Consider the following 12,698-nt stretch of genomic DNA (forward strand, 5'->3'; position numbering starts at 1 on the left):
AAGCCTCTTGAGATCTCGCCGAGCAGGCTGGCTGGCTTCCGGCACAAAAATAAACAGGGGAGTCCAGCTTTGAGGGATAATAGAAGGGTAAGTTATAGAAAAGAGAAAAACAGGCATAATTGTAATCCTCGGAGGTAAATGTTGCTAACACATTATTTTATTTTCTTCCGTAATTCCCCCTTTCCCTCCCCAAGTATATGTGGGGAAAGTAAGCCCGTTTTCATGAACCATGGGCACATTTGATGCTATTTTCAGTTTTTTCATCAATATTACATCATGAACATCTTTCTGCGGCTGACGGTCTCCACAGGCCTTCTCCCATCCCCATTTTGAGGATAGAACCACCTACCCTCTGTCTCTCTCTGAGTCTCAACTCCAGGTTGAAATCTCTCAGAAGATACAGTTAAAATTGGAAGGTGCTCTATCTAGTTGGACAGGTTCTTCTAGTGTTTTCAGGTTTTTAACCTGTAAAAGGAGAAGTTGCGCTATAAGATCACAAAGGTTCTCCTCAGTTCTCCCAAGTCTGGAGCTTTGGCCTAACTATGACGCCAGCTTCATGGTGGTGGTGGTGGGGGGGTGTCTTCACCTCTTCACCTCTGGTGCCCCAAACAGTGCCTGGCACACAGTAGGTCCTCCACACAATGTTGAATGACTGACTGAATGAATGAATGCACTAGAGGTCTACTTCCTTGAAGACGGGGGATACATTTTCTTTTGTCGTCTTGAAGTGTAATACAAGCTAAACAATAAAAACATATCCAAAATTCTCTAGCTATAATCACGGTGGGATGACCAGCATTGGGCATTTAAAGAAAAGTGGGTGTCAGCTGTACATTTCTAAACTTTGAAGTGCCACCGGGCATGACGTGCGGCCGTTTCCCAGCGTGCTGGCGTGACGGCGAGAGCAGGCGGCAGGCGCATCGTGGTGGCTCGTGTAAGACTGGGGGCTCGTGACGGACGGGGCCCCCTCACAGAGAATATAAGAGAGCCACAGACGCCGTTACCGCCGTGGGTCTAATGGTGTGACTTTCCTGCTGGGTCTCTCCAGGTGTGCGTGCCATTCTCAGTGCTCAGGGGACAGCAACTGTCGAACAATCACCCTCCAGGGAAAACGCTGACGATTACAGGATAAATACACGATACCTGGTAATGGGATGTTCTCACAGCAAAAGCCTCAAATCTCCAGGCTGCCCTCTCCCCCGTTTGGGTCAAGTTAACTATATTAAATGAAGTCTCGCAGCTTTAATGTTCATAACGTCTTCATGCGGCTTTTCAAAAATTAATTCACTCCTTCCAGACAGGAGATTTGCAGGCTCAGCTCCTCAGAAAAAGGGATTATAGTTGGTGCATTTAAGCGGGCCACTTACATCTGTGTTTCTCCTGAAATATTTTAAATTTCCTGGTATTTATCCCAGAGAGGAAAATATCTTAAAAACGCATCACAGCCATATGGTTAAAAATTAAGATCTATGAAATTTTCAAATCTTAAGAGATTCCTTCCCATGAAAATGTAAGACTTTGCCCAGCAGGTCCCCTGTTACGAATTAGTGCTGGGTCCTGGTGGAGGAGACGGACTCTACTCCGGTAGGTGCTTATTTAACGGTCACTAACAAGGGCCGCAGCACGCAGCCCCTGGGACTCCTGGGACCCCGGGTCGAGGCACTGCCAGGCCGAGCCTCAGTGCTGTTTTCCTCCTCTTCCCCTTCTGCATCCAGGTCCACCCACAGCTGTGTGTGTACGACTCACCATCCCTGAGCAACCTTGCTTAAGCTGTCCTCTGTCCCCCACTGTGCCCTGCAAAGACTTTGCATGAAGAAAGTGATTCATCAGAACATGTGAACGTTGTGCTGTCAGCCCTGCATCATCCAAGAAACAAAGCAGGGCAGGTCTCACCATCAGAGACCACAGGGGTAGCCCCAGAGGGGTCCTCACGGTCTGGCCCCCACCTGCACGTCCGGCCTCATCGCCTACCCGTCTCCCCGACGTCCCCAGCTGACAAACCGACGTTCAGATCAGTTCCTGGACACGCCACAGATCTTCTCCTAGCCCGTTGCTCTCCGCACTGTTAACACAATTCCCTACTCCCTCTTTACACCACCAAACATATTTACCTGACACAGTCCTAGTTTGGTTCAAATATCCTCTTGGCTCGAATGTCACCCTTGGCTCCCTCCCTGGGCATCCAAGGCCAGAAGCTGCTGCCCCTTTTACTCTCAGTACATTCTGCGTCCTGGGAAAGTCCTCATGCTTCTATGGGTCATCTCACGATCTCAACGTCCCCCTAGCATGCAAGTGCCTAAGGGCAAGGCCTGTACCTCATTTTTCTTTATACCTTTTCCCAATTATTGACATAAATGAATGAATGAGTGAAATCGACTAATTTGGAGGAGGCAGAATGGTGGAAAAAACACTGGCCTGGGAATCATGAGGCTGATGTATAGCCTGGATCACTCACTCTCTCCATCGAAGCATCGTGGGAACCCTGTCAGACGGTCTCACACTTGGCTCATCTCACACCCTGCCTGTCCTGGGAGAGGCCCAGCTCTTCCATATTGGAAAGGGCCCCCATGGTGGACAGGTGGCTTTTACAGACCCCCGGTGTTTCATGCAAGACACACAGCCTTGCATCTATGCACAGAAGCTGGTCAATCAGAGTGTGGTCACGTGCAGTATCAGAAATGGGACCTCTGGCCCTTGAATTCTTTTAAAAGTTCAGAATCATCGACCTAATTCAAGAAAGCCAAAGATCAGGCCGCTTAGTAGAGAAGAACCACTCCCAGAACTTTTGTGTCTTAAACCTAGGAAGATTCCATATCATAAACCACGTTTCCATTTATGGAAGATGGTGGTTGTCATCATACTATAACTATTTGAATCTCACTAGGCGTGCCAAAGACAGAGGAATTCCATTTCCGAACAAAATGAATCCAAATAGTTCAGTTCCGCCTTCCACACCTGCCAGTCATGGGCTATCAGGCCTCCATTGTTTCACATCAGGTTGAATAAAATTTCCCTGGAGACCTCCAATGAGTGAACCTGTTAGTGGCGGGTTCCCCAGTTCACTGAACCCCGGGAAGTCACAGGTCTGTGCTTCCTGATGACACCGCAAGGACGAATGGAGGATGAGATTCAAGTCATCCTTTTGGGCTCTTGTGCAGTGACTCCCACCCAGCCTCTGATTCATTCACTAAAGTCACGCGTGACCCAAGATCAGGATGGAGGTTGAAAACTACCGAAGCTGAGCCTCAAGAAGGCCTGGTTCTCCCTCAGGTCTGGCCCCTGCAACAGCCCTGGGGGTCATATCCTTGGGTGGAGCGAGATTTCTGCAAGATCCCACGTTAAACCCTGCTCTGACTTCCCGTGATATGAGAAGTGCTATCTTCTAAAGAAACCTCTGGTTAAACTGCAAACCGGGGGCACTAATCAGACAGGAGGGGAACGTTCTGGATTGTGGCTGGCTGGGCCCCATCTTGTTTCTGGGCCAGTCTAACAGGAGTCTCACCCCCTAACTGAGATTTCACAGCTGGTCTTCAGGACAAAGCCTCACGTGGAATAGGAAGGGGAACATGAGAATAAGACCTTCCTGCTGCTTAAAGGACCCCCTCCTTGTAGCACGGAGGGGCCACACTGCAGGTTTGGGACACAGACAGACCTGAAGTCACATGTCCTCGCCTGACACTGCCATGTGACTCAACTGATTGGCTGCCTCTCCCAGCCTCAGTTTTCCTCACATGTAGAATGGAGACACCAGCAGCCGCAAAGCTCTGCTGTGAGGATCCCGTGAGCTAAGGTATGCGTAGCAATGGTGTGTGGCCGGAAGGGGGACGAGGTGGGAGAGGCGGACGAGGACGAGAATGAGGGCTGGGAAGACAGCAGAAGGAAGGGGCCTCCTGGGACCATCCCAGTGCATTCCTTTGAAATTCCTATAAAATCCGCGTGCACCGTGGGCACGCGTCTCTTTTCTACCCTTTCCATTTTGGGGGGTTGTCGGGATGCTGCATTGCTGCTCGCTGTTTGTACTGACTTGCCCCCACTCCTTTCTGGAACAAAACGGTGTGCTCACCTGTGCATGCCTTTAAGTAACACTTCCTAGGCACTGCACTGGGGGCAGGGGTCCAGTCCCCAGCACAGACCAGCAAGTGAAAACAACCGGATGCTTTGTAAGTTACCACATACAATATGCCGTATGCTCTATGCACAAGGAAAAACCGTGTCCTGTATCTCGTCATGACCCAAATCATCGAGCAGACCGGAGTTCTAGGCGTCGAGTGATGCTAACAACACGCGGAGAAGGTCAGGCAGAGTTGCTGAGGTTGCTCCTGGGACACTGCCTGACCCGTTCACACTGCAGCGCAGGGTTTGGTCCCTGGAGACTCCGTCTGCTCTGGGGCCATGATGGACTTCTTGAGCTAGGGAGGCTGCAGATAAATCACTTAAAGAGACTCAGATATGACCCCAGAAGGAAAGCCTGCAAGGACACACCAGTAGAAGCTTTGCTAAGGTCACCAGCAAGCAGAGAATGGGAGCCCAGTTACAACCCCCCACGTATGCCCAGGACATTTCCACAGCAGCTGGAGTAGGCATCCAACGATCACAGGCAACGGTGTTCGTTTAAAATCTGAGCTCCCAAGTAAAAGTTAGAGAATGCCCTTGCTTCCCGGTCCGATTCATTTTCTCTGTTCATTAAGGTCAGGGGTCAGATGGGTGGGGACGAGATGACGTGGACGTGTTCCTGTTCTTCTAAACTCCATCCAGTACTGATTCCAAAGGGGAGGAGTCCCAGTTTCTGGGCAGAGGTGGGGCTCTGAAGGCAGAGGGAGGGTAGGGGAGAGGGAGGGGTTACATGAGGGTCAGAGTGAGACAGAACCTCGCTTTGGCCTCCGTGGGCTGCGTCTTCTGCTAGTCACTTAGAGACGTCCTCCAGGCCTGTCCCCAGGGTTTGGGCAGTCAGGAAGAAAGGCTCTGAACAGCGTAAAGAAGAACCCCAGGGAACCGCTAAGCAATGATGTTCAGAGAGTAAATGAACAGACTCTCATTCTCATTCAAGGGCGTAAGGTCTGTTTGTGTAGCTTTACTTACTTGGGGATCTTAACTCAACATTGTTAAAAAAAAATAAAACCCACCAATTTGGCTTAAGGATAAACAGCCAACCTAGGCATTCTGTGTTCAGTAAAAACCTACTTTAATGTGGAGAGTCACTGAGAAGAAAGTGGGAAAAGAAAACATTCCACGAAAGACCGGAGTGACATACGGTGCCGGTGCCCCCCGATTTCAGCCCCAAAGGCTCCTCGTCACGCGCTCATCAGAGCACAGCCTGCTCTCCCTGGCGCCCCGTGTGCACGTCCATGGGCAGACAGCATGCGGGGGGGACCCCACAGTGGGACGCGGGTCTCGTTCCTGAGGCCGTTTCAACACGACAGCAAATAAACACAGTGACTTCTGCAGCGCACTCCTGGGCTCTGCCATCGCTCTACCAACCATGTTACCGGAGGCAAGACCGCGGACGAGGAGGGTCTGCACAAGTCGGCCCGTTCCCATTCCGGCCTCAGAAACGGCCGGGCATGGTTACCCAGTCCTTTTCCATGCCCACACACCTGGCCCCTGGCTGAGTCTGTCAGTCAGTGAGTCAGTATTTAGGGAGACCTAACACGCCAGGAACTAGAGCAGTCGCGACGGCACACTTACGGCCCTAAGAAGTTTGCTGTCCAGGGCAAGACAGCAATGTAAACAAACACCTGAATATAAAATCAGAGCCGCTGCGTGTGGAGATTGACAGGTCACAGGGGATTACACTCAATTATGGAAGAGATCAAGTGATTCGTTTTTTATTAATTAAGAAGGTGATCGATGTTTGAAAAGATGTCAATGGTAATTAATTAGCCTCTAGCCGGCTGACGTGGTGAAGGACGTGGAGTGATAATTTAATTGAAGCAATAAATGGTAACGGCTGTGCTCGCGTGAGGGTCACGGCACTCACGGGTGCAGAGTCTAATGAACAGGATTTCCTGATCGGCTTTCAAAAGACCGTTCGAGAAAGAGCACCCAGGGGACCTGCACCGTTGGGCTCAGTCCTTCCCTGGCTCTCCTAATATGGAGGAAAGTAAAACAAGACAAGGGGTGAGCGAGTCCTGCTCTGCGGGCTGCTGGGGTGACCGTGGGCGTGACGTTCCCCGACAGCGTTGTCAGGCGGTCACCTGCCCGCCCTGTGATGGCGCCTTGGACGCCGTCGTGCTCGTCCGTCTCACTGGGTAGGAAACTGGAGGAGCTGAGGGTTGTGGGGACCTTCCGGAAAAGTCCCGAAAAGCCTTGGAAGCCTGAACAACCCTATAACATCCTGGGAAACGCCAGCCCACTTGAAGAGGAAAAATTACACGTAAACCTCACCCGAGACCCCTTTGTCGAGAAAGCACGGTACATGCCTTTGTGTGTACACAGAGGTACACTGCCCCAGGGACAAAACGGGGGCAAAGCCTGTCCCCACGGAACGCACACAAAATGGAAATGGGACTGCACCCCGGCGAGCGCCTGCATTTGGTTCAACAAACATAGAGGCCGTGGTTCCCCGGGGAGCGGCCCCCGCTGCAGGGGCAGCAATTGAAAGATTCAGAAGACACCTCTCTCTGCTGGGAGAGCAAGGGCCCTGCGGAGCCTGCAGAGATGTGAGTCCCCAAATCATGAATGAAACAAGACCAGCAGCAGGGCCCAGTGTCCTGCTGTCGCTGAGGGGACAGGAGTGTCCCCTCAGGCAGAGGACCCAGGCTTTGGGTGTGGCGTTCAGACAGTGTCTGCGCCCCTCTGGAGGGAAGAATGCAGCTGGCTGCCGTCGCTGCCCGGAGACGCTCCTTTAGCTGCTGCTGACGCAGGTCCAGCCTCACAGAGTGGCCTGCGTCCTCAGGGCTGGGGACCCTCAGGTGATGTGCCAGCTGGCGCTCCGACCAAACTTTTACGGGGTTGCATCCCAACCTGGAGCCGTGAGCCACTAATTCCACTCAGGAAAATCCAGAGAGAGTTTATTTTGCATCAGCCATAAAGGACGAGAGGGAGTCTCTGAAGCAGAGAAGTGCTGGATAACGGCATTTTCAGAAAAAAGACAACAGAGACAGAAGCACAAAGCCACCAACCTGATGGCCCAGCAGTTTCCTCAATTCTAAGGTGAAGATAAAACTCCCACCTTCCTGGGTGTTCGTGAAATGAAAAGGAAGTAACCGAGGTGTTTAGTGTGGCTACCGTCAGTATTTCTGTGACCTGCTATGAGCGTGTGCACTGCCACTGAATGCCCTGTGTCTCCCACGTTACCTCCCGGAAACTCCAGGGAAACTTCTGCGGGACGTAAGTGGATGACAGCTTTAGCTGAGACTCTGGAAGTGTGGAAAGCACATTAGGACTCACAGAACAATGCACACAGGTGGCTGTTGACAGGGTCTCAGGCCGAGTAAGTGGCCGGGACGGTGTGGGCGAGCTTTACAGCATTAAATAGTCCAGGACGTAACATGCCAGGCAACTGGGGTGCTCTTCTCCCAAAACAAGGGGGGATTTTGAAAACTACAACCAAAAGAGAGGAAATACAGCGGTGGTTTTCACAGCTGTGTGCTGTGATTACATCCCTTCTATTCCCGAGAAGCTCTGAGAAGGCACCAATGGTGACATTCTCCGGCGCCTATTGGACGTACTGCCTTCCCGGGATGACTGGTGTTATCTCCATTCAGCTCTGAGCCCGTGACGAGCACCTGTGCTCTGTGGATCCTCTCCTTTCCGCCCTCCTCTCTGCAGTTACTGTGGCTACTTGGTGTCGGCTGCACGAATGACCTCCAGGCGACTTTCTCACTCGCCACGATTCTAACACTCAGTCGTGTTAGAAAAACGTAGCCTTCAAAAGGCAGCAGAAATACCCAAACCGTTTCACACTCAAATTCCCCTCTATGTAACCCCATCAGCTTTATAAAAACAAAACAAAACAAAACATTTATCCGAATAACAGGAGGGAAGATGGCAGAGCAAACAGGGCATCAAGCTGCTTTGGGTGAGTCCTGGGTGCTTTCTCCAATTTTGTCTTCGGAAACATACACTTTCCCAGGATTGACCAGCCAGCCGATATTTTTCTACATTCAAAGGAAGCAATTTTCTCCAATTTTACCGTCTCTCTAGTGTTGCATGAGAGACACAGAAGGCTCTCTGTTCACAAGGCTGGATTAACAGAGATGAGCAGAAACAGACAGACGGTGGAGCTTCTGGAACCCCCACAGGGTCTCCGCCTGCTTCCGGCTGACATGGCCAGGTCACAGGGAGGGGCAGAGCAGTTGCGAGGCCAGCAGCACGTGCCATTCAGCCCCGGGCCTGCCTGCACCCTACAGACCCCGGGAGGGGACAGTAGCCCCTGAGGGTGCAGGTGGCCTCGGCTTGCTCAGAGCACAGCACGGGGCTCAGAGCACGTCCAGGGCGGGGTCCAGGCTGCCTTGGTGAGAGGCGACTCTGCAGAAGCAAACATGCGTATGTGCATGTATCAGCCTGTGGTGTGACCAGGAGCTCCGGCATCAGGCCAGCTGTGCAGAGTGACCAGTTCCATGGATACAGAGGACACTGCTCTGTTGTGTACAGGTGCAGAGAGAGGAGGGCGGACAGCGGCTGGTAGGTCGATATTACACCCTCTCTCTACAATCAGCCTTTCCCCCATTTGGACTGAAACAGGATTAGTAAGCGCGTATTTGCTGCATAACCTGATCCCACTTTCCACCCTGGTCCCAACTGCTGCTTCTCCTCCCCTGGCTCCACCTTGTCTGTGGATGTGCCAAGCGCACTCCTGCATCATGGCCTTTGCAATGGCTGTTCCATGCCACCTGCGATGCTTTTCCCGCAGACAGCTCCTCTGCAAGATTCCCAGTCAAGCCTCTGCTTAAAATCACGTCATCAGAAAAGATTCCCAACCACTATGTGGAAAGTAGCAAGCCCATATGTTTCCTTATCTTTAAAACTAGGCTGTGTGAGCATCAGTGAGGACATGTTCCAGAATTACCACCATGCGTATGCCAGGCCCTTTGCAGGTGCTGGGGATACCATGGAAAATGAACAGAAGTGATTCCTACGCGAGCAGAAGGAAGGACAGATGTGGAGTCAATAATCTCACGTAAGGCATGTAACCCGAGGTTGAACCCAGGATCCATGAGAGCCTAGAGCTACAAGTTAAGGCAGGGCAGGAAAGCCTCCTTGGGGACTGAGACCTAGAAAGGGGCCTGAAGGAAAATGACAATTTGTAGGGGTGCAGTGGGGACAGATGGAAAGTGAGCAGGGGGGAAGAGGGAAGGTTCTGGGCAGAAGGAAATTCCTACGTAAGAACCACCCTAAGGGAAAAAGAAGGTGGGCTTCTGAAGCAATCAAAGGAAGTTCAAGTCGGCTGAAGAGATGCCAGAGGTCGAGGCAGGAAAAGGAAGCAGGATACTGATTGTGGGGTCCAAGCCCCGAGGGCTCGTGGGCTGGGACTGTGTCTCCTCCTCAGAGCAGCGGGAAGCAGAGGAAGTTCTGTGATGGAGAGACTGGCAGGGCAGCTTAGTACAGGACGTGTGAGCCCGAGATGTTTGCAAGACATCCCAGGGGACATGCAAGGAAGTCAGTGACATACACACACACACACGCACGCACGCCACTGTACAAGTCCATAGCTCTGAAAAGCATTTGAGCTGCAGGTATAGAACTGAAACTATCAACAATGGAATATCACTCGGCACCAAAAAGAAGGAAATCGTGTCATCTGCAATCACATGGATGGACTTGGAGGGAACTATGCGGAGTGAATCAAGTCAGACAGAGAAAGACAAATACCATATGATTTCATTTATATGTGGAATTAAGAAAAAAGAACAAAGAAAACAGAAATAAAGTCATAGACACAGAGAACAAACTGGTGGTTGGCAGACGGGAGGGAGTTTGGAGGGCTGGGTGGCAAAGTTTAGGGGATTAAGACGCACAAATTGGTAGTTACAAAGTAGTCACGGGGATGTAAAGTACAGCACAGGGAATACAGTCAGTAATATCGTAATAACTGTGTGTGGTGCCAGGAGGGGACTAGACTTATCAGGGGATCACTTTACAAATTATAGAAATGTCTAACCACTATGCTCTACACTGGAAAGTAATACACTATTGTATGTCAACTGTAATGAGAAAATAAATTAAAAAAATAAAAAACAAGAACAAATCAAATAACACTGAAAATTCGACAGACAGTTAAAAAGAAAAGAAACTTATGGACAGATAGTAACTAAAGTTGTGGGAGTGAGTGATTTCCTGGGGGGTGGGGGGCACAGCGAGAAGAAAGAAGACATCTGAGGAATGCAGACACCCACAGGCTGGAACCCTAAAACCTCCACTCCAGTCCCTTCAGGGATCCCTCCTCCTCTTACCAGAGCCACTGCCTGAGGGGCCACTGCCTGAGAAGGCTGCCCCTTCACACGTGTCCCCAGTCCTGCCCTGTTCTGAGTGGGCTGCTGCCAGAATGCCAGTGGAGGTCAGGAGCCCAAATGTCTCGCTGAGGCTGAGGTGGGCACCGGGCATTTTGGAGGCGGAGCCAACCTGAGATCAGAAATTACCCTGAAGCCACAGCACAGCACAGAGGACAAGCTGTTGCTCGGATGGGAGATAAAGGGTAAAGGGTCCCTGCCAGTCGCTGTTTGAGAATTTGTGAAGCATGAGAAGCATTTCAGAAGCAGGGTGACAGCAAGAGAACACAACGACACTGTGTCACTCAGCAAAACAGAGTGGACAGAGTACTAAACAGGAGGTGACCTGCAGCTATAGCTGTGCCACGGGTTCTGCGGCCTCCGAAACCTCACTTACTGTCTCTGGGCCTCGTCCGCTGTAAAAGCCAGGATTTGAGTCAGACCTCTAGGACGTTATTGCCCAGGTCCTCTGACCTGGCGACTACTTGTCCAGTGCCCCTTACCGAGGCTAAAACTAAATGCAAACAACATTCTGGAGACAACCGGAGAGGCGTCCTGGCGAGACGACCCCGGACGGACCAGCTGCCGAGGACGGCTGAGCAGTCATTTGAAGCTTTTCTCCCGTGACTTCACTCGAAAATCATTTCACACCCAACGCGAGGGAATGGATGACGTCCTGGACCGAAAATCGCAATTCTTTTGTCTTCAATTCTATTGTGTTTTGTTGAAAAACAAGAGCCACCCAAACAAGAAAAGTAGATTTCATCCGGATTCAAGTTCAAGAGGAAAATGAGTGTACCTGCATCTGGGCACTGAGCTGCACGGTTGCATTTATTTGGTGGCATTCTAGAAGAATCCATTTAGCTCTAGTGGGGAGTGTGAGCCAGAAGAGCATGCCGGGGAACCAGGTGTGGGGGAAGGAAGGAGCTCAGCTCTGCTGAGACTCTGCCTGTTCTTGTTGCTTAGCAACACCTCCCATCTCTGTGGGAGGAATGATATGGGGAGATGACACAAGGAGCCGCCCTGTTTGATCAGATACGCATTTTCTTAGAATGATAATAAGATGATTATCACAGCCAGAGCTCTGTGGACCCTTTGCCTCAGCCCAGGAGAAACCTGAGAGGCAAACCACGAAAGCCAAGCTGTCAACAAGTGGCGGGGAGAGGGGAAGGGGTTTCTCACGGGCCCCTGGGACCCTGCACTCACCACTTATCCACTTGGCCTCCGGGTCGTGAACTTTGAACTCGTCACTGAAGAGATCTTCCAATGTGACCTTCTTCTTCTGAGACAAACTGTTGTCTTCCACTAGAAAGAAACGAGGCAAACGGTTAAACTTTTTCTTTTCTGGTGAAAGAGAGGACCATAAAACATTCTGATTGCCATCCAGAAATAGTATGGATGGTAAAAACAGGTAATGTCTACAAATAAAAGCTGCACAAAAGCCAGTCATGCTTTCTGGTCTTAATTAAACCATGAGAAACCATGATGAAGGGATCACGATTCAGAAAAACAGCATCATTTCGCCCCCTCCGCTGCAAACACATAAACGATCCTATTTCTTAGGTGTGGAGGTAAATCAGTCTCAAGACTGATTTATGACAAAATCTGGTGGGAACAGTCAGAGAGGATGAACAAATGTCTAGAAAGGCTCTTGGCTGTGTTACGTAATCAAGCATTTATTTGTTAGATGCCGACGGTATTTCAGCATGGTGTGTGCCAGGAATTAAAAGACAACTGACAACCCTCAGCTGCCCGCGCTCCATACACCTCACTGTCCCGGCTGGCTCTGAGTTGGGGATTAGATCTTGCTCAGACGGGACCACCTGCCAAAAGTCTGCGTGCCAGCTCCCAGCCTGCGCCCTGCCTCACTGTGGTCACTGCGCCTGGGACAACCTTCAAGGTACAAATGAGAGGCTGTGTGCAGTGCACGCCAGCAGCAGAGAGGGGACACCTTGGAAACCTGGCAGCTTTCATCCTATTTCCCGAGCTTAAAGCTTGTGGGGTCTTAGATCTGCGTCAGAAGAAGCTCTCTGCATTCAAGCCAGAAGTCCATTCATCTGCTTTGAAAAGACAAAGGGCCATCCGCCCGTCTGACTAAGCTAACAGATGAAACACATGAGGGTGGCACATCAAAACCCCTTCATGTCCGTTACATTGGTGGGAAACTCTTGATCCTGGCCATTTCTGAGGTACACCAGCCCCCTCAAGAGCCTGCTTATGGCCCTGTCCTCTTAGACATAAGACAGTGACTGTCGCTGCACTTTTCTG

The 12,698-nt window shown here is 50.9% G+C and overlaps 1 protein-coding gene across 1 annotated transcript in view; it reads right to left on the reverse strand.

The window, feature by feature from the left end:
* Positions 1–12,698, reverse strand: part of DPP6 (dipeptidyl peptidase like 6) — a 426,206-nt gene that overhangs the window by 173,240 nt on the left and 240,268 nt on the right. The window contains exon 3 of the mRNA XM_033098964.1: positions 11,637–11,735. Coding sequence (XP_032954855.1) covers positions 11,637–11,735 — 99 coding nt within the window. The remainder of the gene's footprint in view (positions 1–11,636; positions 11,736–12,698) is intronic.

Source organism: Rhinolophus ferrumequinum, chromosome 26 (assembly GCF_004115265.2).
Source record: "Rhinolophus ferrumequinum isolate MPI-CBG mRhiFer1 chromosome 26, mRhiFer1_v1.p, whole genome shotgun sequence".
NCBI classification, from domain to species: domain Eukaryota; kingdom Metazoa; phylum Chordata; class Mammalia; order Chiroptera; family Rhinolophidae; genus Rhinolophus; species Rhinolophus ferrumequinum.